Source organism: Diuraphis noxia, unplaced genomic scaffold, assembly GCF_037042655.1.
Source record: "Diuraphis noxia isolate RWA-SAM2 unplaced genomic scaffold, SU_Dnox_SAM2 contig0005, whole genome shotgun sequence".
Taxonomy (NCBI): domain Eukaryota; kingdom Metazoa; phylum Arthropoda; class Insecta; order Hemiptera; family Aphididae; genus Diuraphis; species Diuraphis noxia.
In genome coordinates this window covers 45,337,809-45,364,674 of record NW_028301715.1, presented here as the reverse complement: position 1 = coordinate 45,364,674, position 26,866 = coordinate 45,337,809, and the positions used below count along the sequence as shown (strand labels likewise).

The 26,866-nt window shown below is 30.4% G+C and overlaps 2 protein-coding genes across 2 annotated transcripts; both read left to right on the top strand.

The window, feature by feature from the left end:
* Positions 1-643: 643 nt before the first annotated feature.
* Positions 644-7,635, top strand: LOC107174191 (iris-like). Its single transcript, XM_015525043.2, has 7 exons — positions 644-927; positions 1,411-1,593; positions 3,351-3,558; positions 3,720-3,928; positions 4,619-4,810; positions 6,523-6,667; positions 6,784-7,635. Exons 1-7 carry the CDS (start codon positions 856-858, stop codon positions 6,927-6,929), a joined length of 1,155 nt encoding a protein of 384 aa, XP_015380529.1. The 5' UTR covers positions 644-855; the 3' UTR covers positions 6,930-7,635.
* A 6,569-nt stretch (positions 7,636-14,204) lies between these two features.
* Positions 14,205-21,753, top strand: LOC107174178 (iris-like). Its single transcript, XM_089228647.1, has 7 exons — positions 14,205-14,513; positions 14,682-14,864; positions 16,068-16,275; positions 16,402-16,610; positions 17,054-17,245; positions 21,150-21,294; positions 21,398-21,753. The coding sequence occupies exons 1-7, from the start codon at positions 14,448-14,450 to the stop codon at positions 21,541-21,543; spliced, it is 1,149 nt and encodes a 382-aa protein (XP_089084773.1). The 5' UTR covers positions 14,205-14,447; the 3' UTR covers positions 21,544-21,753.
* The last annotated feature ends 5,113 nt before the right edge of the window (positions 21,754-26,866 follow it).

Genomic DNA, 26,866 nt, shown 5'->3' with positions numbered 1-26,866 from the left:
TACTATACGCTCGCATCTATACCACTCTACGGAGATCAGTCGACCAAAAGTCGCCGAAAGATCGTTATGTGTGAAAGCTGCAGAGGTCAGGTTTATATATTTTTTTTTTCGAGTGCTACGTGCTCGAGTGATGGTATTCGTGTTCAAATTAACGGCCGTCAGATATAATATTATATTGCGATGACCTCTCGCGCTATAACATTAATACTGGGCCATCGAGCGGTCGTCAAACTTTGACTACTAATATCGACACAGTTATTTTTATGTAAAATAAAAAAATAAATAAAAAACAACATTACACTAATCTATCGTCTGATACTCACCGATAAGCACAACGAACGAAAATATTATATTGTTTGCGGTTCGAACACACAAACGTTTTTCGACGACGACTTTGTTATTGGCTCTCGCACGCAGTGCACAATATAATAATAAATAATATGGTCTTGCGATCTTTGGCCCAGAAATCGATGATTACGAAACAAGCTGTTTCGATCAAATAACATACTGTAATATTATAACGTTATGATAAATTCTTACAATTAATAAATAGGTATGATTGCGAGTGCGCGCGCGTTCGTTATCAGCAGAACCGCGGTTTTTCCGACGGCTGCCGCCGGAAGCGGGTGATAGTATTGTACTATCAAGACCGTTTGAAAAATTGTGTTAAATTCCCAGGTACCTATGACGTGTTTCATAACCGTGATATTACGTTTATAGGTAGACAAGCCGAAATATTATACGACGCTGTGCGTGTACGCCAAATACGCGGCAGTTCGAGTGCTGGACCGACCACTGTGCAGAGTTTAGCCGATCGATCGATCACAATTATCCGGAAACGCCGTCACCATCATCATGCAGGACTCGCCGTCCACGAATATACATTACTCCACTCACACGTCAAACTATTCGTTCACGCTTTTCAAGGTAGGGAAGTCACCTCGAATACGGTATTGTAATATTATGTCGGTTGCTCGATGCACATATAGGTGGGCCCGTCAGCCTGGCTCTACTGAATCGAAATTTATCGAAACAAAATCGTACTAAAAAAAAATTTAAAAATAGCAAGAAATTTGTAAGAACAATATTATAATATCATGATCAAAGTGTCGGCCATTAAACTTATGTGTTTTCCTATAGTTAAGGTTGCTCGGATGGCACTCCAAATTCAAATTTTCGACTTCAAACTTAAACCAAAAAAAGCTTGAGTATAATTCATAAAACGCGCAAAATTAAAATTTGTCCCAGGCTGACGGACCTGTTTAGCGTTGGATCGTTCACCACAAAAAACCGGACATTATTGTGTCCGTTTCCATTTCCGATCGTCGCAATGAAAATGTTGCTGTTGTTTGACAAAATACTTATGTGTACTTATACATATGATGGGGGCTTGTGGTTGTTTTTCCTCAGGAATTGAGCGCTTCCGTCGAGGGCAATGTGTTCGTTTCCACGTACAGCGTGCAATTTTTGTTGTTGCTTCTGGCATTCGGTTCTAAGTCCAAGACTGGCGATCAGCTCAAGACCCTGTTGCGCTTGCCACCAAGGGTTGTGCCGAATTACGACAATATCAAGTCGGTCATAACGAACATTGAAGTAAGCCAATTTTCGATAGGTCTATCTCTCTTTTTCCCACTAGCGGACAGTAACTGTATATTCAATAGAAGCTACCAGTGGATAAAAATCATACGGAATCGAAATCGTAAATTAATAACAAAACAATTTCATCCTATTTGACTATTTGTGAGAATAACGATAACATTAAGTTTACAATACTGTTAGAAAAACGTGTGAATCACCTATTGGTAATCCGACGCTGTGTATATTTGTCGGTTGGTAAATATTTATCACAAGTAACGAGCAATAAGGGTCAACAACTTTCACTCTGTACTTTCGTCGGTGATCTGGGATTGAACCCAAAGAACTGTGTAATAGAGCGTTAATTTTCAAAAAAATATTTATGGTATTGAAATATTGTGGTACAGAGTTCGAAGAGTAAATGATATTTTTTTATTATTTTTTATTTCAAAAATGTTCACAACTATATAGTGTCTTATTGGATATTATATAACATTGTGTTTTTGTGATGTAAAATATATTTTACGCAGTAATATAAAAGTCACGCTCAATTATAATGTTTAAATTGTCTCCTAATTTTTCATAGTTTGGACTAAGTTAACCGAAAAGTACCATAATTTAATCAATAACATGTTTTATTAATTTTTTAGAAAATATCTATTATTTAATAACATAAGTTTTAGTTAAAGATTGTTTAATTTTTGTTCATGTATGCTCGAAATAGAAGCAATAATAGCAGATAGTTAGTGTTATTTGTCTTTTATTTTTGTATAGGTTATACACTAAAATTAGTCTATTAAGGGACTCAAATCAGCTTTTCTTCAAATGCGTAAGATTTTAATTTATTTTTTCAAAATTGAAACGACAATTATTAAACTTTTAAAAATTCATTCAAGTGTTTTGACATAAAGAGTTGTCTAATTCACACACAAAAGGTACAAATATGAACAAAACATGTCCGGTCTTTTGTTTTCATTTAATTAAATCTAAGAGACAAGTAAAAAACGTGTGATGAATAATAAATGCGGAGTGTATAAAATTAATAATTCGTTTATAATAAATTACTAGATTTAATATAAATGTTTCCGTAAAATTAATAATGCCTATTTAAATTATTTAATTTAATTGGTCAACAGCTTGTTTTTTGAAAAGTTAAAAATAATAATAAATATACATCAAAAACAAATTATATAGTAATTAACAATACAGCCATAAATTAATCTTAATTTAAATATGATATGACTATGTACGTAGTTCAGTAAATAAATTATATAGTTAGGTCTGATTTATATGACGATTAGTAAATATTGTTAGTATAATATATAATATATTAGAGTCCGCGGTTTATGCTAAGAGTCAGGTACCACTTAGTATTTAAAATGGATGGAATTTGATTAAAATGGTTGGTTTTTGGGAGGCGGAAAGGAAAAATAATTAGATTTTAGTGGAAAATATTTATGCAGATTAAAAAATTTAATTTTCTAATGGTTTACAAAATAAAAAATGATTATTATTACAATCCGAACGAGTAAATATGCCATTTAATAGTGAGTTTGATACCGAACGAGTACATATTATTTGAATCATGTGCACGATTTATAAGAATTCGAAATGGAATTGGTATTTCGTTATCAAGTGTAAACCAATCATAATATTTTTGTGCGATAACTTTTTTCCGTTTTTTGTTTGACGTGTCCCGGTTAACGTCACTCCGCGTTGTTTTTGATACATTTATCGACGTTTAGTAAGTTTGAAGTTGAATTAATTATTTTCAGGACCCTGACTATTTAACCATTGCCAATGGCGTTTTCACGGATATGGCGTTCGTTTTGAGAAACGATTACGTGGAAAAGGCTCGTCTCTACATGAATTCCGAAGTGAAGAGTCTCGATTTCGCTGGAAACCCTGAAAACGAAGAATTGGAAATCAACAAGTGGGTTGAACATAAGACCAACGGAAAGATTTCCAATATTTTCGAAACAGGTAATGAAACATGTTAACGATAATAGCACGGACAATTGTTGGTAACTATAGCGACGAAGGTGACCTCGGAAAATTTCGCTAATAGTTAACTATTTGAATCAGTTGGTATATATAGATACGTAAACATAATGATGTGTACGCCTCTCGTTGATCTCGTCTAGGTACAATTGACAGGGATACGGTGTTGGTTTTGGCGTCGGCCGTATACTTTCGAAACGCGTGGAAAAATCAATTCACGGATACGATGAACGCGAGTTTCTGCCTCACGCCTTCGAAGCATATCGATGTCGAAATGATGCGCCAAAGAGGACATTTCAGATACTACAAGGACGACAGTTACAACTTTTCTGCCATCGAACTGCCGTACAAAGTATATACCAATTTTTGTGTTTATTTTTGTAAACGAACCGTTTCGTTAGGTATACTTTATTCGAAAACACGAAAGTTTAATTAGAAAACTAAGAGGATGTCAATTCTGTTTCCCTCTCTGAACGACTCGCTACATGACAATTTACGTTCATTCAACCCTGTGACCTTGTGTTATACGCTGTAACTTTAATATAAGAGTGAATTCAACTATCGTCGAACTTTAATTGAAGAACATTAGTTGTGTCTCTATTATGTTGGCTTTGGCTTTGTATTTTAATTTTTATGTCAGTCATGAGCGTGTAAATTATTATAATTTAAAAATGCTCTAGAAAAAAATAAATATCGTAAAAAAGCCAATCCCGTGACTCGAGTAATGTTTATAACTTACAGTTTGATAATATAGTTTGACTAGGGTCTAACATTCAAGTGAAAACACTCCAGGGTTGGTTCTCTGGACTTCTCGTTAACATAAATTTGGTATGTGAGTCAGACAGAGAAAATAAATGGTGCACTGACGTACTACTCTTAAGCGAGCGAATTGATTTAGCTTTATAATTACATATTATGACGTGTTCGTCCCCAAGAATCGGACAAACGTCGTATACATATTATTAATATTATCACGTATTATTTGCCTAAAAATCCCAAACATCGCTGTCGATAATACACGGATTGTTGTTATTATTGTCAGGGAGGTGGTTTCGAAATGCTGGTAATTCTGCCGGACAAGGCGGACGGCTTGAAAGATTTGGAAAACGAGTTTTTGAAGAACTCCAAAAACTTCGCGTACTTGCAGGGTAATCTGACCGTCCACGATGTCACGGTAGATGTGCCGAAGTTTAAGTTCGAATCCGACGTCAGTCTCGTAGAAACATTGGAAAAAGTAAGTACTTACCTATATACTCGACGGTACGAACTGTGTACAAAACAAATAACAATACGTCAATGTCCGCGTCGTGTGTGTATGTAATCTGCTATGTTATTCGATTAGGACATGTAAAAGTTTCTAACACGTGCAAAATTATCTCGTCGGTTGACAGTTGACTATAATTTATACGACCAGTTTTTATTCACCGAACCCGTCAAAATCAATTTTGAATTTTTTTTTTCGTCCAGTCACCCATTGGAAATATTATACGATTTAATGTGTAAATTATTGTGAAAAATGTTTCGACAAATCTTATTAGGAGGAAAAATTATTATTTTCTCTCGGAATGCCGCGTCTTATGAGGTACCAACTCTATATATTATGGGTAGGTATAGGTCCATAAAACATTTTAGTTACTTTTTTCTATATAGGCTATATTGTTAAACACTGTAAAGTCACAAATTTTATGTTCGTTCGTGATTGTTTACCTAATCTGATAAAACACGCGTCACTTTTAATATAAACTCCGTTTATAACATTCTACTCGTGTTAGTATTTTTCGTTTTCACGAGAAAAAAGTCAAATATACTTGAAATCACTATTTAATTTATTTTGCAAAACGCCTAAAACGTTTTTAGTTCGTTTTCATTGGACGATTTTCATTCATATTGAAATCTAAACATATTTAAAAGTGTCTAGTAATATTCGTTTCATAATGGCTTCAAATTATATTGGTGAAATAATATCTTCAAAAACATTAGTTTTGAAGTAATTAGTATCCCGTTAAGTTCGTATTACCTGCCAACTATCTGTAGCGTAAAACTTTATAAGATAAAAAGTCAGAAATATTTGTATTGTAACCAAGACATTTAGAAAAAGAATGCGCTTTGATGGTTGAAGGTTAGGTTAAAATAAAATAAAAGATATACAAATTTAAAATAAATACTTTTAAGTAAGCAAACAAGCATGCGTGAACCGTTCTAAATAAACTAGTGGGCCTATCTGGTTAATTTATTATATATATTATATTGTTGAATTCATATAAGCCAGTGGATACTTACGTCCAGTTTTTGTATTACACATTTAATATTATTGGTAAAAATACATTTTTTTAAATTTTAAACCTTAAACTGTTGTTCTTGTATTCAAATACGATTTGAACTTATTTATATCACCACAATGTTGTTAGAAGATGTCAGTACTTCAAACGTTAGACACTATCATTGTTTGTCACAAAAATAGGGACACCAGACATACCTAAATGTTATATTGCGCCCTGCGTAGACCACATTTAATACGTAAAAGATATTATTATTTTTAAATTTTTAAATTTTTATTGGACATGAACAATTTGTACAATTAACACAATAAGATTATATGATAAGAGTTTAGGGAAATAAAAAAAAAACTAAACAAAAATAACATGAAAGGTGTGAATAAGCAGCCACTCATTAGTGACTCAATACGTAAAATTAGATTTTTTTACACGATTGCAATGTTCTTGACCTAGATAATTGCGCAATGTAATTCATATGAATTTTTACTTGGGGGGAAGTTTGTCCAAAAAGTAATTTATTTGAAACGTATGTAGACTACTTTCGCGAACAACTTACTACAACTATATATATGTGCGAATGTCTCTACAATACGTTCCGAGTATAAATTAGTTTAGAAAACTTTACGTCTGTATTTACTTCTGTAAAGCTCATCAATATTGTTTTTGACAGTTGGGCTGTACCGAGATGTTCACGTCGAGTGCCGATTTCTCTTACATTAGTACATCTGGAGCGGGTAAGCTTAAAGTTAGTGACATCAAACATAAGGCCTTTGTAAACATCGACGAAAACGGCACCGAAGCCACAGGCGTCACTGGTAAGAACGATGACGATAATTATGTTATAGATATAAATATCTCGATTATTTTTGATTTTTTTGCTCGTTTTGAAATTCAAGTCCAAACGACTAACTTGTTTTGTCATTTCATACAGGTTACGGTTTGAAATATAGAATGTCGGAAAACAGACCAAGCGACATTAAGGCCGTTAAGTTCCACGCGTGCCATCCGTTTATGTTCATAATAAAAAAAAACACAAATATAATTTTTATGGGTAGATTGTCCAACCCGAACGCTTAGTGAATATATTATAATGTACGCACATGAATATTAATTTTAATATATATTTATTTGACACCAGTTTATAGTATGTATATTGTATTTAAATATATTTTGGTATTTTATTAGTTATAAGTATTTAATAACGAGTAATATAGCTTATAACAATATCCCATTTAACATGCATAACAGATATCTATACTTAATAATAGATCATCTAAAATTAATAAATTACAATAATTGTTTGTAAGTATAATATGTCATGTATAGCCTGTAACAACAATGTTTTTTATATTATAACATATTGTCATGTAGTCTTATAGAATTAATACAACGGTGTGTTTTAATGTGAATTATAAGTTATTTCATATTTCTTATATACATACTATAAATTATGATATTAAAAAAAATATATATTTTAGATTGTATCACTGCCAATTTTGGTGTCGTTTTAATTTTAATTATTTTTTCTTAATTATTTTAATACTTTAACGGTTTAATGAAAGTCAATATTTTACATGATGCGCAGACGAAGATATCCCTGTTTTGGACAGAACACTCAGACAGGTGTGAATAAGAAAGTGTGATGGTTATCAGTCTAAATTTTAATGTGATATGTACATCATTAAAGTCGAATAATGGCTTTCATAATTTATTTTTTATTTTTTTACGTGTTTTGGGCATATTTATAATTGACTGGTAAAAATAAAAATACATTTACACCTAATCAACGTTATTCATTAAAAACATATCTATCTAAAACAATTTTTTTTCAGTAGAAATTGCCATTAGTTACAATTATTATTCTTTATGAGCATTTAGAAAAGTACAGAAAAAAAAAATGTTTATAAATAATAAACTATTAACAGTTCAATGGTAAGAAGTTGTGTCACGAATTTTTTTTTCAAAACCGTAAATAAGTTAAAAATACTTGTGTAATTCTAATTGTCTAAAGTTATTTTTCAGATAACATGAAAATTAATTGAGTTAATAACGAGTGATCACTGTTATTATATTGAGTAAATATTTGTTAATTTGTTATCATGTGTTGGTACTTAATAGAAAATTAAAATAATCATTAATGATCGATATTTAGTTAGTTTGATACAAACCACACGGTGTTAAACATTATGAACTCAGTCGTCACTGGGAAAAACTGTACGGAAAAAATAGTTTACATTTATTATTGAAATGTAAATGATAAAAATTTTAAATTTATAAAAATTACATATCTTAAACGCAGAGCAAATTTAAATTGTATGATGGTAATGTTTTGTATTTAAATAGTGATTGGCTAATTATATTATAAATAATTAATGACGTGATAATGCACAACACCATTGGTTCACATTTATTTATGGCCTATTATGATGTAACAATCGTTATATTATAATAAAAGACGGTCATTAAGGATCGTTTATAAAGCTATCAAGTACAAAGTAATATTATATTAAAGCCATATTATAGATGGTTCTAATGGAAACATTAATAATTTGACAAATCCTTTAATGTGAACAGGAAATGATATATGCAAAATTGGTACATTATAATTTGAATTTTGAAATAGATTGCGTAATATTTGCAGACAATAATATTATTATTCAGTTTAAAATTAAATTAAATTTAAAAAAAATAATAAAAACATATTAAAAGCGGTGACTTCAAGAAGAATTTAGTGATTTGTGCAAAAACGATTAAATACATTTCGCATTAACATTGAGTCGACTATACAGTTTGTTTAATTTTTCAAATTAGTTTTGAATGCGTATTTATAAAAGCCTGCAAGTATTTTAAATGGATATGTCATTAATCTGTTTTCGTAGAAACTCGAATTTATTGTGCGTGATATGTCAAACAAACTCAATTTAACTTTGTAATCTATTTGATTGGCATATTGAAATCGAAATTCCAACAGTAAATACTTCCTTTGCTTCGTTTATCATCTAATATGGTAAAACTGGGAAAATAAACTTGTTAGGTATATTGTTTAGTTAAATATGTATCATTTGATGTTTTCGGTTTTCTTATTTTTACATTTTGTAATTTAAAGTCTTAGATTTCTAAACATAACTTTAGAGCACCTTATATCTACATTATGTTCGTCCTTCTGTTTATCCGTGCGTTAGTTATTACCAGTACATATAGTTACGAATGTTAATATTATTATTTTCACTTAAATATTGGTATTCATAGTTCAAAACAAAATAAAAACTAGAGACTTACTAATATAATTATTTTAATAATACAGTTAAAAGATAAATAATTAATTTCCGCTACTAGTTAAACCAAATTCATACTAGTCAGCATTAAAAGTATCAAAATATAAATATTATATACTGAATTCATATTGGTTGATATCAAAAAATAAAAATAAAAATAAAAATAGGTAATACCACAATATAAAAGTTACTAAATTCGTTTTAAATCGTAAAATGGAATTATGGTTTATTGCGTTAGATTAAATTGTGTTTAGAAACCGGAAATTTCATACGATCGCAGAGTAATGCATAGTATATAGGTATATGTGCATGTAATAGAAAAAAAACTTATAAACCAAACTTCAACACATTTCTGGAGATTAAAATTTAATATAGTAGATATTATGGATATATTGAAGTTCTAGAATTTAAAAATTACATATTTATTATAATTGATTGTCTTGGTTCTAATTTTATAAATTTCCAGGAAATTTGAATTTTTTTTTGTGACCGTGTTAGTGCCTAAAGTTGTTCGTTGACTCAAAGTTGTTTGTAAAATTGGTTGCATAAAATAAAATAGTTATTATAATATATCTGTGTATAGATTTCAAAACTGTGTAGAATTGGTCAAAATCACACAAATGTACGTGTGCAGTTTAAATTTAACGGATTGTGAGATGACGGGGTAAATCCGGTTGATATTTGTCATAGGCGCCCACCGTATGTGATCAGCTACCTATAAAAGAATGTTCAGTGGTCTGAATCAACAGAATATATCCATTTGTTTGTTTTCCTCTGTTTACTCAATAACTACTGGGCCGTTTCTAATAAAACTTAAAAGTTGTATCAGTACAGATCCCTACCGAGACCCGGATGAGGGTGTTTATAGATCATAGCAACAACAACCCTTAAAGGTCGCAGCTATTGGGTGGCCATGGGTGGATAGGCCATTTTTGGCCTACCGGAAAATTTTAAAAAGGGGCCCCAAATTAAAAAGAATTTAATAATATATGATATTAAAGGGTCCCATTACCGAAATATGAAGGGGGAGCCCACCGGGAAATGACCGGTTGCCCGGTAGGCCTATCCGCACATGTGGATGGCTCACACCGGAAATCCACCGGACAGTTATTTAATTTATCACTGGCGACGTTGTGCGGTGTCAGTTTTGGTACGCAATATGACGGCGACTTCCGCAGAGTTCCGAGCGCTGAGTCTTGCACTATATACTTTTTACGGGACGATAATATTAATTATTGTACACCGCGCGCGCGTTTGAATACCAATAATTGCATTTTGTGTTGTTGTAAACAGACTGATGACGGTGTATATTATATATTGTTATTAAATTATAGACTGCAGATGAACAAACGTCTCACGCGCTGGTAACGTCTCACCGGGACAATCGGAAACAATGCACACGGACTGGGCACGGGAAGGCGACCACTGCGACGACGGAGGTATTCCCCGAAAGTGTTAAAAAATTTCACGATGTCGGAAGGTTAGGTTAGAATTCGAAGGAGAATATTATTTCAGTTTTCCGGTAGCGGCCTCGCGATCTCTCATCAAACCGGACACGAAAGTTAGTCCTGGTCCTCTTGCCCGCCGATAACAGCTGTGGTGTGGTGACGTTCACGAGAATTCGCACTTTGAAGATCTAACTCCCTGAGTCGTGCCCACCGACAAGACGCGAACTGATTGTACTCGACCGTTTTCAGCAGAGGCGTATCTTCATCGCCATAAATATAAGTACTCGATAACGCTCCAACCATGGAATTTGTTTATTTTTTGTGAAAATGCAGAAGACGTGACTGAAGATTGAGCTACATTTGGGATCCAACCAACAATAATTGGAATCTCAATCCTAAATCGAACGACTATACTTCCAGTTTCGTGGTCTGAAATCATACGATGGCGAAAGATCGTGAAAATCAAACATTTTATATGACGTGACCAAACGCTCTGATTTTAAGGGTACACGCCATACCGATATTCTAGCCCTCGATTATTATTGTTGTGATGAATTTGGAATTGTGAAATGAACCGAATTTCACTAAACGCACCGCTTTTAGGCAAAACAATAATTATTTTATTAATTTTGTATTCATATTAATAACTCATAACCTACTTATATTACGAAATATTGATTGTACTGCATTTTAATGTAAATTGACTTGGTTATTATAATTTGTATTTTTAAAGAATTTTAGAAATACTTATTTTTATGTTTGGTGGGTGAGGGCGATAGCGTTCCGCTAGATACATTTTTGGAGAGGGGCAACTCAATAACTAATCTAGATTAGATGGTATCTACATAATCTACCTAGAAACTAATAAAAATAAGTATAAAATCTAGTTTATTACACTCCTACGATGATCTTTCAATTATTGCTTGTCCCGCTTTCATGGATTTTGTTTAATAATACACGTATTACTTATCTTTTAATTTAAAACAATAATCAACAAAATTAATATTAACTAACAAACAACTAATAATGGTAGGTAATAAATGCATTGAACATTTTTATTTACAATATTACATAAATATTTATTATAATTTATAATATTAATGCCAAGTATACGGGGTTGTATGGCGAGAGAGAGAACCACTTTTATTTAGCTTAAATACATAGCGAATTGCATGTCTGTAAAGTAGTAATTATTATTTATCTTATGTTTTATAGTTTAGTTGCGAGTTTAATTCATAAAAAAATAATAATAATAATAATAATAACAAAAACACACGGCGTTTACGTCATTTGAACTATAGTAACATTTTGACCTTTGTAAAAATGTATCGAATTATGTTATGAGTAGGGCCCGGAATTTAGGCACAAAAATTTATAAAATATGCGATGATTTTCATTCAAATATGCACTTAAAATATGCAAAAATATGTGAACGAAAATGCATTTTAATTAAATTTATTTAGTTTAAAAATGTATAAAATTCATTAAATAATTAATAAGGTATACATATATTAATAACAAAAAAATGTATTAAATTCCAATTTGATATAATTTAATTGTATTTCGTATGATATATTCAATAGTATGTTGCATTTTAAACATTCACTCATCTAAATAAAAAATTCATGAACAAAAATCAAATAAAACAAATTTAGTATATTTTTATAATATTTCAAAATTACATGGAGAGTGACAGTTAGCTACTAAAGACTTTGATACATTTTCATATAAAAATGCACTTCGATTTTCAGGCAAATTTTTTTTTCCATATCCACGGGTTTTACATATGAGATAACATTAAGTATTAGTATTATAACATAATTGGTACTGTTTTTTCATAAATATGAATTTTTTTTTAGAAAAATTCTAAAATATGCATACAAATTAAAAATGTTCCAAATATGCATCATTTAATTTTGCGTACCAATACATTAGGTTAAGATTCAACTTTGTTTCTTACCTAGTTATTTTTTAATTTAGTAAATAAAACTAAGCGAACCCATACAATTCCAGGCCCTAGTTATGAGTTTAAAATTTATCGAAGTTTGCTTAAATATTATGAAAAGGTAATAAGAAAATAAAATTAAGTGATTCATCTGTTAAAAATCAAATTAAAAGTTTGGTATTCATAAAAAAAAAGAGAACTCAGTGAAGGGGTGATTAGAAAATATATACACGAAACTTCAATAATGGAAGTCTTTGGTCCAAATATCTATCTCACGACTATCTTGTGAACACGATTAAAGATAGTACCTTTCCATATTTCATTGGGATCTTGAATAATATTATATCTTATCCCTCGTTAAATGTGTTTTTGATTGAAAACCATTTGGGGCGAAAACACATTTTTTCATCGAGGAATAGACATCGATTACATTGAACTGTATTTAATTAGCGCTCAACCGTCAACCATAGTAGTTGTTAAGGTCAAATAAAGTAATTAATTAATTCGGTTAGGTTTTGCGTTGTTGTCAAGCAACAATAATTAAAAAGTACGTACCTTCACTACATGAAAACATTATAATTTTAGTATGATCGTTTTTTATTTATTTTTTTTTAGCTACTAGTATAAAACTATTATAACTCAACAACAAAAATCTGATCGTTAAAAATTGAACTTAACCTTTGCTACAGTTTTACCAAGATATAAATGTTATTAGGATATTTTTTGTTCTGGTTGAGGTTGACCTTTTAAAAACTCTTAAATGTAATATTTTTTTTCTCACACCCCTTCAAAAAGTTAAAACTACATGACAGACAATATCACAAATATATTTTCGGTTATAATCATATTTTGGTACGATCAAAAGTGGTTTTTAGTTTTTTGTTTTAATCTTATAAGTAGTCTTCAAATACTTGGAAGTCGGTTGACTATAAAAATATTACTATTCTATAGTTTTTAAATTGGATTCAGGGGGGGGGGGGGCTTGGAAGATTTTCGAGGTCTTAGTTTCCAGTACTCATCATTGCAATGTATGTAACCAACTTCCATTAAGGTTGACGTTACAAATCTAATAATAAATACATATATTATAATATACTATAATATTTTGTATATCGTAAAATATAATCATTTTATATCTCTCATAACGAATGTCATCGTCAGAAGCACGTGACTTCCGGCCAAAAGGAAGGCAGGTTTGAGTTCTACCATAGCGGCAGTAAGACAATATAAATCTGCTATATTATAGTCAAATCGTGAAAACTATGTATATGAAATGAATTTTAAGTTTGATTCACTTTGCTTTATTTTTCTGTTACTTTTCTCGCATATGGTTATTGTACCTAAATTGTACAGATTGTATATTACATGATAAAAAAAAAAGTTTGATTCGTTTCAGCACGTAACACAACATTTTACAATAATAATAATAATAATAATAATAATAATGATAATCATATTATGTGGCCGAGTATCATGACCTAGAACTCGCCGAGTCGCGGTCATCGAACTGTTATTATGGTAATATTGAAAAAAAAAAAATATTTTAATCGCATAAACATAGGTAGTAATATATTATAATGATTAAAACGATTATAACACCGTTAATGTTTTAATTCGCAAAATCGATACCGGAATGAGCCCACGGCGACTGTTATATTCGCTCTTTCGCGTCGATCTTTGGCCCAAAGATTATTTCCGTACATCGAACGCCGACGCTGCTCGTTATCGTCTGTCGTGGAGGTAGATCGGCGTCGATCGTGCACGATCGATAACCGCTAAATAACAACTCGTGGTCGGGTAGACGACCGGCCTGCACACGCAGTTCGCTCGACGGACCGGATAGTGTTATAAATATCAAAATAGTCAAATAAAGCTGTTAATAGCTGTTTGTGGTTCGAGCTGTTTGACCGACGTCTCGAGACGCGCCATGGAGAACTCGTCGAATATCCACTACACAACCCTAACGTCAAACTATTCGTTCACGTTGTTCAAGGTAATAATCATTTATATTAGGTATATTATATTGTACCAAATGAACGAAACACTTTCGAATGCAATATTCTGCGAATAGATTTTGAAAACGATCTTGACTTGAAATCTGTTTGACAAGCTATGGCTGGTATATAAGTGACGACTTCATTGTCTTTAATTTTCTTTCCAGGAACTCAGTAGTTCTGTCGAAGGAAACGTTTTCGCGTCCACTTACAGCATACAATTTCTGTTGCTACTCTTGGCTCTTGGATCCAAGTCTAAGACCAACGAACAACTCAAAACGGTATTACACCTGTCTAAAGACAAACCACCGAATTACGAAAACATCAAAGCGATCATCACAAAGCTCGAAGTATGTAACATCGTACCCTGGACATTTTATAACTTGGTATCTTAAATTAAAGTTTTTCAATGATCTTGTGTCGTATTTTTATTTTTTTTTTTATGTAAAAAAAAATTCAATTTTAAACGCATAATGTATGAAGTGGGAGAATCTGAGAAGTATTTTTCAATTCGGAGTAATTTGTTGGCTTTAAATTTTAATAATAATGATTTTCATTAGTTGTTACAAAATTAAGTGGACTTGTAATTTTTGGCTCGATTTTTTAATTTTAATAATAATGGCTCTTATAAATAATTCAAACGAAATTAATAAAATAGCCATAATACACCTATTTGATATTATATCCTTAAAATAATTGTAAATATTTAGGTTAAATAATTAGTAACCTATAAAATCAAAAGTTAAATATTCAATAGTTCCTACCTATAACTGTATTAAGTAAAATGAAGTAATTCAAAATATTAGGATGAGGTATAATTATAGTTATTCTACTCGTATTCTATTATAATATTTCGATTAAACTATTAATATGAAAATATTTCATTAATATATTGATTGATGATAAGCTAAATTAGTATTTAAATAAATTAAATAAACAACATCTGAAAAAATTATATAACAATAATTAGCAATTTGATGAGTCATTAATTTTTAATGAACAGCAAATCTTATAAAAGATATAATCGTTAATCAGTAGATAATACCTACAAATATTTTATTAAAGTTATTCACTTCATGGTAATAATTTAAAATAATCAAAGTAAAATACAAAGATAAATAATCAAATAACGCGATATTTAATATTTTAACTAAAAATTTAAATCCTTATAATATTATAAAAAAAGGTTTTATAGTTTTAAAACCATAAAAAAAAAAAAATTGATCAAAAAAAAAATGTCCGTTGATTAAACATAATCCTGCAAAAATGTATTGTGCGTTGTATGAAAAAAAAAATAAATCATGAACGATTTTATTTATTTTATTTTATATTTTTTTTTAACTGTGTAAGTACAGAAGTTTTAATATTTTGTATTCAAGTATATGTTAGCCATTTAATATTGATTTTTGTTATGCATTATCTTTTTCCAGTTTTTTTTTTTTTTATTCATAGTTTCAATAAATTAATTTTTAATACTAATGCCTTTGCAGACTAATTATTAATGACTAGGAAAGTTTATGGTTAAATTAATTATTTCAATTAATTATTCTTAGGTTCCCGGTCATTTGACTGTCGCTAATGGAATTTTCTCGGACAAAGCATTCACTTTAAGTCCAGAATACACGAAAAATACTCAAAAGTACTTAAACTCCGAAGTGAGAAGTGTTGATTTCTCTGGAAATCCTACGTCCGGGGAGTCGGAAGTTAACAAATGGGTTAATAGCAAAACCAATGGGAAAATTTCGAGAATTTTTAAATCAGGTATAATAATTTAATAGTAGCGAAAAAATTATACTGTCTGTGTACAGCAGCTGTTTCGTCGTCGATATCACATTTTGGAAAACAAATGGCAGCAATGATAATATGATAATGATATGCCTTCTTCAGGTGACATTAACAAAGATACAGCGTTGGTTTTGGCGTCGGCCGTACACTTCCAAAACTTGTGGAAATCGCCATTCACGAACACGAAGAACGCGAGTTTCTGTCTCACTGCCACGAAACATATCAATATCAAAATGTTGCACCAAACCGGTCACTTCAAATATTTCAAGGATGATCGCTATAAATTCTCAGCCGTCGAAATACCGTACAAGGTACGAGTCTTATACGCACAGTCTCCTCGAAATATTATCGAAAACGTTCGAGCTCTCAATTTTTCGCAGCTCTTAATCCATCGGGTTTTTTTTTTTTTTGGGGGGGGGGAGGGGGGTCATGTCAGGGATTAAGAGAAGGTAAAATAATAAATATTTTACGCAATACTTGGTTCTCTGAGAGCGAAATCGTTTTCGAATTGTTTCGACTAGATCAGGAAAAAATTAAATTTGTATTTTACACTTAAGATTTTTCCAGTTATTGTTTTGAGAATTTTTATGCTACCTTCGCGCTTGGACACGTGTCCGTTCAGCTCTAGTCATAATATATACCCTAAACGGGCTAAACGTTCTCCATCCCGAGTTTGAGCAATAACCATTGTCGTGAGCTCGCACAAAAATTATATTTTACTATTATATTAATCTCATCGAATCCTGTGTAATAGGTGGGTGGTTACGAGATGCTGATCATATTGCCGGACAAGATGGATGCGGTAAAGGACTTGGAAAACGTGTTCCTGAAGAAATCCAAAAATTACGCATACTTGCTGAGCAACATGACCGTCCACAATGTCGAGTTGGACGTACCGAAGTTTAAGTTCGAATCGGATTTGAATCTCGAAAAAACAATGCAAAAAGTAAGTGAGAAAAACGTAGTTGTATGCATACGCGTTTTACTGGTGATTTGATTTTGGTAAACATAAATATTTCGTTACTACGCGCGCAGAACCACCTTGACGTTATTGTCGGCAGCCGTCGAGTTTTTTATAGGGGGTTTTTTTTTACGATTTGATGCACACGCTCAAGACAATATTTTCTCTTTTCCATTTAACAAACAGGAAAATCAAATTATTTTAAAAGTGTTGTTTATTTCGATAAAATCAATTCGGAGAAGGTCATATTGTTTTTGTTTCTATTGATATACTATACTAGTATACTACAGCATTTCATCTTGGTAGCCATACAAATATTTGTCGAAACGCCAAAGGTTTTAATTTGTTTTTAAATAAAATAAAATTATGGTGAAAAAATGAGGAAAAAATCTTCTATAATATTCTAGATTAATATCCAGGAACCATACCATTTGACTTAGATTTTCCTTCTGATTTGAACGAATTTTCATCTTTTCTATACCAGAATTCACTTTGATTAGTTCATTCGTAATAATATAATAATTATGTACTTAACTAAATCCATTTAAATGGATAATGTTGTTTAGGTATACGAGTGTTATGTATATTAGAGAGCATTATTTTTATGCATCTAACTATGTAACCATGTTATCATATTGTCGATGATATTGTGGTGAAGTCTCATTGATATAAAATATTAAATAACCTATTAAAATTAAAATTATATCTTCTCTAAACCGATTATTCGTCTTATAAACGGGTTACCCAATAAACACGGAGTATTAAAATTAATTTAATGTTGTGGCTGCTGTAAGCACTGAATATACTGTCGCTTTTTCAGAAACATTCTTTTAAGATTTTTCTAATATATTATTATTATTATTTAAAAAAAAAAAACAACATTCAATATGGAATAGTTTTTTGTTCACTTAACATTTCTTTTAAATACAAACTTATTTATGCTATTACAATATTATGTTAAACTTAATCAACCAATAAGCAACTATAATATTTTAATTTTTTTTTTTTTGTAAGGAGAACCCGCGGCAACATAGGCTATTGGGTGTGGGGTGGTACGGTAGGGGTTATTTTTGTATGTTTGTTTGTAGGTTTTTAAGTGGGCAGGGTTGTAACACGTGTTGGTGTATGTGTGACAAGGATATATTGCTAAAAATCCCGGGTGGTCACCCATCCGGGAGCTATCAACTGCGGCCGGTACGTACGCTCAGTGCGTTTCCGCAGATTGAGCGTACGACCGCGCATCCGCGCCTCACCAAGCCACATTTTAATATCAGTAACCTAGGTAGATAAATATTTAAAAAATGTCCACTGTAAGCACGTGCTTGTAGTGTAATGCATAGAAAATATTTTTTATGTTTGTGAACTTAATATTCAAACATTTTTAAAAGTTTTTAATGACAGTTAAATCATTGTTTTAACGTATAAAAAATAGATCCCGTACGGCTCTAACCGTTTATAATAATACTATTTGTAAAATTCATATCAATTTCCTCTTCAGAGTATGTTATTCATTGATTCGATTTTCTCGTCGTGTCTATATTATAAGTTACTTAATCTATTATTGCTAAAAATGCTTTGAGCATAATAATACTGTTTGTTGGTGTCTGAAAATAAAACTTGATTGAATTCGAGTAAACAGTCTAAATTATCATATAACGTTATAATCGTTGTATTTAATCGTGTAGTTATATAAAATTTAGACATTGATCGAAGACAACAGAAAAGATATAAAAGGTTAGATAGGGAAGGTCGGTACTTTGAGATAATATATAATGAATTCGTAATATTATAAATTTCAACAGTGCTTAGGTCATCCAAGTACTATTGTCGATAAAATTTAAATATATTTCCAAATTTTTTCGATGTCGGGCGAATAAAATTTCAATTTTATCGGTTCACTGGAACTTTTAAATTTTATAAAATAATATTTAATTTAATTGTTTTTTTTTTTTTAAATCTTTTAATATAATTTGTAAAAAAGATATTATAGTCCAAAGATCCTTAATATATTATATTATGTTCATTTATGATAATACGGTTGAAATAAAATATGTTGGTTGTATCTTCGAGTACCTATACATTCTAATAACATATATTTATTTTTATGGTTTTAACATTATCCAGTCAGCTTTTTATAATGTCAAGTAAGGACTTACAGGGACAGTATTTTTTTTGAAAAATATGCCAAGTTTTTATTTTTATATTTGTAAATCACGTTGGACACAATATGTTGTACGTTATATACTGACATACAATAAAAATTTGACTAACATACTTTTAGTTTTATTTGTTTGTATTTTCTCCAGTTATTACTATTTGCTAATATGTACTAACTACATACAACTCTATAAGTACTTTTATTTCTTGAAATGTTTTGATTACTACAAGCTTATAGTTTTAAAGCTTATTATTCTCAACGAAAATAGTGATTAATCTTATATCAAGGACCCAAACTTTTACCATCTGATAAAACAATAAACTATTGTTGTATCTATATTGTTTTGATTCTTAATGAACTTTTGTATCATAATTTCTTTAAAAATGATTTTAATGTATTCGATAAATGAAAACGCATATAACTTTTTAACGAGTTAATTTTTGCAATTTGATTTGAATTTAAGATTATGTTGTGTTTCTTTTTTCAAAAAAGATTAAACGTTTTTATTATGTCTAGAAGGAACTTAATACTTATCTTTAATTTTAACTTCTTAGTTTTTATAAAAAAAATTGTATTGCTTCGTTATAGAATATCAGTGTTCGGAACGTGCACATAAAGAATGACGTTTACGTTCGTGTTTTTTTCAAATGAACACATTTACGTTCACGTTCATATATTGATTTTTTGATTTTTTATTAAATAAATCACCTAAGAAAATATTATTAAATAACATAATTAATCAATGCATTTTAAACATATATTTAATTAATGATAAATGAATTGAGCGTCTTAAAAATCATTAAAATTCTTAAAATTCATTAAAATATAATCTTCACCCACGTAAAATTAAAAAAAAACGAGTGCGTTCGCATATTGTTCTTATTTAGTACATATTGAGCGTTCATGAACGACGTTCTTTTCCAGACATTGTAAAATATATTATCATAGCGAGTATATTACCTAAAATATATTTTTGTCGGTTTTGAATTTGATGTAAACATAAAATATTGTTAAAATATCAAAACTTCCACAATGTGTATAACGCGATGATCCGTCGAATAAAATACTAAATTTATTCCGCAATACCTAAAAATATTATTATCATGTATAGGTTATTCATAATAATTAGTTTTCAACTTAACCTCTTGGTTGAAAATTTCTAAAAGTATATGTATCTAGTATTTTTTTCATGATTAATCTGAATAATACGTTTACAATGAATGTTAGATTATTTTTTAGTGCATATACCAATGATGTTTATTTTTTCCGTCGTTTACAAAAAACTATTTTTGAAAACCAATATTAAAATTTTTACTATTCGATAAATAGCACACATTTATTTGATATTATTTATTTATATACATATAATGGTATCATATGTTGGTTCTGTATAATTTTGGTGTAATGACTGTCAGTTAACTTCATCATTTACGTGAACATAAACGTGAGCGTAAGCAATATTACATAAGTAATTTAATATTTACACCAAGTCAACATTTATAATAATAATAGAGATGCGGTATATTTAAACTCAGAATCACGTCCGTAAACGATCTGTTATCAAAACCAAACGAAATATAAATGGTATAACAATATTTATATACGTTTTACCTATAATTCCCAATTATAAACCGTAGGCCAAACCAAACTCTGTCCTAAACGTAGTAATTACCTACCAGCCACCGCCATAATATCTCATCAATCCATTACATTTAATTTTGCTTTCGACAGTTGGGTTGCACCGAAATGTTCTCACCTAGCGCCGATTTCTCAGAACTCAGCTCGTCCGCTGCTGGCAATCTGAGGGTCAGTAGCATGAAACACAAGACTTACGTGGACGTCAACGAAGACGGAACGGAAGCCGCAGCTGTCACCGGTAAGTCGAACCTTCCATCGGTCGTTGTTTGAAGTCTTTAGATTTTTCTATATTTTTTTTTTTCACGGAAACTGCTTATACTTACAACGATTTCGCTCTGCAGGTGTCAGCATCGCCAATTACAATTTGGAATACACTCAGAGCAACATCAAGAACGTCAAGTTCCACGCGTGTCATCCGTTCTTGTTTATCATCAAGAAAGATAAAGACATCATTTTCATGGGTAGACTGTCCGACCCGACCGCGTAGCCACCCTACAAATCATACCAATGATGTAATCGCAATGTTGCTGCAGTGATACACATATAATATATTATAATAATGAGAGACTTGATTTTGACCTAGAGATAAGATTTCTACCATCCTTTTATAACGATGATCGTAATTTTTATAAGATATATTATATACATTTTTTTAAAGAGTCATAATATTAAATACAAAACGTACTATTAAAGGAAACCATATTGTTGTTATGTTTTGTGTCAAAAATATGATAATTTAATAGTACGCTCGCCTTATTTGTATACTTAAATTATGCATGTATTATTCAAATTTTGGTTTTTGGAATTTTTAAATACACTCGAAGGACATATTTTCGAATACTTGAGGTTTTTTGTACCACTAAGGACAACCTGTGATAGTACAAGCTTCTGTTTTTTAAATAGGATAGCCATGGAAACCATGGGGCTTCTTTTCAACTTTCAACAGATATATATATATATATATATATATATATATATATATAGATATATATATATATATTTTAATGTTGATACATTTTAAATAAAATTGGAATGAACATTTTTTGAGTATATAACTTTGTTGACTAAGGATAATAATATGTCTATGGTAATGAAGTTGGGAACTAGGTGATTTTAGATTGTTAGTAATATTACTATATTGATCTATCAATAAAAAATTTTTAAAACGATCCATATCGAATAAATACTTCATCGAGTATTACATATAGTTTATATTTTTGTTGTACCATTTTTAAGGATTCTTATTCTTAGTATAAACATTTTAATAACTAGGAAACTACTCAATAGAATTTTTATCTAGAATCATCAAAGTATTTACCAAAGTTATTCGCTAAATAATTTGCAGTAAAAAAAGAAAGGTTCTCATTTTAAAAACAGAAGTTTATACCACCATAAAACACTCCATAGGTAATGCAAAAATAGCAGGAATTTGAAAACATTGTCTTTAAGTACAGCAAAAAATTAAAAAAATTAAAATTTGAATAATATTATTCTATTAAATAGAAAAATAAGTGCAAGCTTTCTTAAAAAATCATCCTTTATCTATATTTTTATGATTTTGGAATCGTGTAACTATCATATAAATTTATTGCCATTCATGATCATAGTGTAACAGAAAGACTTGTCCAAAAAAAAAAAATTATGCTTATTCAAAGTATGAAAACATTTTTTTATATTATATGATAAGTAAATAATTTAAGAAATATGCTCATGTCAGCAAATTCTCAAAAATCTATTTTTTTTCTTAAGTTATTACATTCCAAATTAATTTAACCAAAAAGAAATATTGAATTTCAAAAAAATCTAAAAAATAAATTACTTGACATAGATAAATCGTTTTACCATAAAAATTGTTCTTATAATCAAATTCACCAATAGGCTATTTTGAATTTATCCAAAACATTTTTATTAAATTAAATTTTTTTTTATTTTCAGTACTAAAAAATAAACATGAAATAAATGTATTATACATGTAGCACTAGGGTTATTTGATGAATAATAAAAAAAATAAAAAAATAATTTGAACAAAAGTTATTCCAAAAGTCTGTCATATCTGATACACCTTGTATATTTAAGGTTGTACAATACGTAGACAGTTGTAGTCACGTATGCTTTGAAGAGATCGCACCACTGCAGGCATAAATTTTATGACGATGTGTGTTGTGATATTTTGTTAAATTTAATGAGTACATATTATAATCCCTGGATCACTGCGATCAAAACAACAAGTTTAATTAATGTTTTCTAAAAATGATTTCTAATAAAGCAAAAAAAAAAAAACCAAAAAAGAACTTTGACAATAATTGATCTAGCAAATAAAATGGATTTGATGATGTTTAGAAAGTTATAAAAAATGAATTCCCGATATTATATTACTATACGGAAAGTAATAAATAGTTAAAGACTAACCGTTTTTAGAATAATGGTTTTAATCAAAATATGATTATCATACAGAAATATCCAACGTGAACAAATGTAGCACGCTGTAGAAGCACTGTAGTACGAAATATGAAATATTATTGTATTGACTGCTCGCAAAAAACTTACCCAAATAGACTAGTCGTATTAAATGTTTAAAAACAAAAACGAAATCGTAAGACTTATAGCTTCAGTACACTGCAGCTTAGAATACTAAAGTCACGATACCGTGTTCAGTGAATTATATTATGGAAGGAATTTTAGATTTCATAATAAAACGTTTTATTACTGTTGCCCGTTGATCGTATTTTTTTTTATTTTTTTTCATAAAAACAAATCATTATCGACGCGCGTATAAATTATCTCCGTCGACGCATAAAAATCGAAATTTTCGGCGATAAAAGTAACGGAAAAAAACCTTTTGCGAGTTTTTCGAAATGAGTGTTTGTTGAGGTGTTATTTTGTATATATTAAACATTTATATCTACAAAACTCGTACATAAATTACACTTCGAATAATCGCGATGGCGCGCGTACGTGAGAGCAAGATTTTCAGTACTTTTAGCACTTGCGATTATTTACGCTTTAGTCTTATCGTGTCGCTGACGGTTCGAATGTTTAAACACTGAAAATTCGATCACCGAGCTGCGTATCAGAACCTATATTATGTGTGGTACCAAACAATATCGTACATGTTCATAGTTGGTTAATTGCGATTTTCATGGGGGTGGAGGATGTGGTTGATTTTTAACACGCACTGTATATGATCGTTAAAAATGAAAATTATGATTTAAAAGTTATGAAATAAAAACCATGGAAGAATCGGCTTTCTTTCTCATCCCCTCTTTCGCCGATAGACCACTCCTGTACCTACCTTATTCGATATATTATTCTGATGTTATTGGACCAGACGCACAGAATTCCACGGATCGTCAGACCAGATGTACCTAAATCGTTAATGATAAAAAAAAAACATATGAATGATGTAATATTTTAACTCACGATCACCTATGAACAGGTTTGAAGCTAGAGAGAGTTAGAATAATTTTTAGCACAACCCCATGGAGTTATTCTACACATGAGACATACTATGCTCATTTTAATTTTTTTTTTCACAAAATGGAATCAATAAAACAAATTAGCAATATGCTATACTATGGAAAAATGAAAACATGCTTGCAGTCGTAATAAAAATTAAAAAGTTTTATTCAAGGTCATGTTTTCAATATTTAGAGAAAAAAAAATTTTCGTATTCAGTAACAATTTTTTAAAGCGAATATATATATAAAAAAAAATACAAATACTAACCAAAATTTGTTTTTAGTAACTTGTAAAATGAATATTGTTTGGAAAAGTTGGGAGTGTTCATTCGAAACATAATTTATATGAAACGTGGGTGCGTCAAAGCATCTCCGAGACTCACTCTATCAACTAGCGCCTAGCTGGTAGCTAAATCGTTATAATATTTAATGATCACCGAAGAAAAATCAGCTGACGACACTGAATTTTCGAATTGAATTCATAATATAATAAGCGAAAAGTAACAATCATTTATTTGTGAATAACAATAATGTCCCCCACCCCAAAAAAGCTTTATCATCGGGCGCACTAATGGAGATGGGGTCGCCGTAGTTTTAATTAGTATAATTTGACGTTATTATTATTATCATTATTATTTTTATTATATTATTTTTATTAATATATTATTATTATTACGAGAAGAACTAATCGAAAAGTAGTATTTAGGTAGGTCGTAACTTGCCTTCGTAGGTGGTCCTGTGCTTTATTTTATTTTTTTACGAATGTGGAGGTGGTTCGCCATGATTTCATTTATTTTTGTCGCATTTCATAATTTATTTTCAGGAGGTGTTTGTTATCGATGGTGGTATTGTAAGACATTGGCGCACGTGTCTAAATATGCTAATCAAACGACGGCCGTAACTGCAATTGTAATAATAATAATAAAATAATAATATTATGTTACCTAACCACCCAAAACCAGCGGCCAGTCTGCTGTCGTGTATCGCTACGATTCAATAATGATGCATAATAATAATATCTAACAATTAACCTACGAAACATATATATTATTAGACGTGATTCATTCGCGTGACGATGATGCAATACGATTATTGCAGGAAGAGTGAACAGATGTTAAACGAATATTATAGACAATTTTTTTTCACATAAAATCGCTTATATTATATTCTTTATTCTTGAATCAGTAAATGAGAAGGCATGAATTTTCCACACAAGATTTTATAAGCGACTACAAACTCATCCTAACCCTCTCATAATAGATCTTTCAATCCTTACTCTCCCGGGAAATCCTAACGGCAAATTAAAAAGAAAATGGTGCCGTGATCTTTTACAAAACTTTAATTTCTAACGTCTCGTGGTGAAAAAAAAATATATATAAAAAAACACTAATTGATCAGTAGTCAAGAGTTACTAATGGGTGGCTGCTTAATTCAAAACTTTCATGTCTTTTAATTACTATCAGCATTTAAACTTATTGTGCAAGACTGCATGTATAGATTTTTTATGTCAAATAAAAAAAAATAAAAATTCTTGAATAAAAAAAAATATAGGGATTTTCTTCTAAACAATAATATCAGCATGAAATCAGAAAAAAACCGGTTGAATATGTATAATATATTCCAATACGTTTAGTCAACAGTGTGTTTTCAACATTTAGTTTGTCTATACGGTCGATATAATGTTATATCACTATACCTAATACATTATGATAAATTAACATGATCATAATTCAAAGTCAACTTTCACCACAGGTTTAAAGAGGAGACTTAGCGATGTAGTAAGGTTTGAAAGAATTTTGCATAGCAATGTATTATTAGGTAATATGATAATATTGGAGTCAACGGAAGCAACGGAATGCATAAGACAGGATTTGGTCTGCATAGCAGAGCTGGGAAGTGCCTGTGTGTTTTTATTCGCGGGATGAGGTTGTTTGACTGATTGACATTACAGCACTTGAGATTTGCTTTGTACTTTAAGCGTCCTTTGTAATTGGAAGTGTGATCGCCTGCACGTTGTGCTTATTAGAGTCGGCTGCTCTATCTTATTGTTATACTGAACACTCGTCTGAGGAGTGGTGCGATATTCTCCGATACTTACACATTATCACTGTGATAGTCACCATTCTTGGTATTTTACGATATTTCCACCTTGATCACAGTGTGTGTGTATTGAAGAGGATTGTGAATATCCGTGTTATTATCGTTTGCGGGATCGAGGAAGACGAAAACTGAGGAAGCCTTTGTCCGTGTATTTTAAAGTTCGAGATGCGTTGGACCGAATGGCAAGTTATAACCTTACACGGCTAGATATCTCTTGATAAACTCCGTAGTAGATAAATCAAGATGTAGATA

What these genes read in the sequence shown, in the direction of transcription:
- LOC107174191 (XM_015525043.2), top strand. Translation starts at nt 856, where the DNA reads ATGCAGGACTCGCCGTCCACGAATATACATTACTCCACTCACACGTCA. An exon ending in CGGTCATAACGAACATTGAA is followed by an intron (nt 1,594 to 3,350) that starts GTAAGCCAATTT and finishes AATTATTTTCAG; the next exon opens with GACCCTGACTATTTAACCAT. An exon ending in CCATCGAACTGCCGTACAAA is followed by an intron (nt 3,929 to 4,618) that starts GTATATACCAAT and finishes TATTATTGTCAG; the next exon opens with GGAGGTGGTTTCGAAATGCT.
- LOC107174178 (XM_089228647.1), top strand. Translation starts at nt 14,448, where the DNA reads ATGGAGAACTCGTCGAATATCCACTACACAACCCTAACGTCAAACTAT. An exon ending in TTCGAGAATTTTTAAATCAG is followed by an intron (nt 16,276 to 16,401) that starts GTATAATAATTT and finishes TGCCTTCTTCAG; the next exon opens with GTGACATTAACAAAGATACA. An exon ending in TCGAAAAAACAATGCAAAAA is followed by an intron (nt 17,246 to 21,149) that starts GTAAGTGAGAAA and finishes TGCTTTCGACAG; the next exon opens with TTGGGTTGCACCGAAATGTT.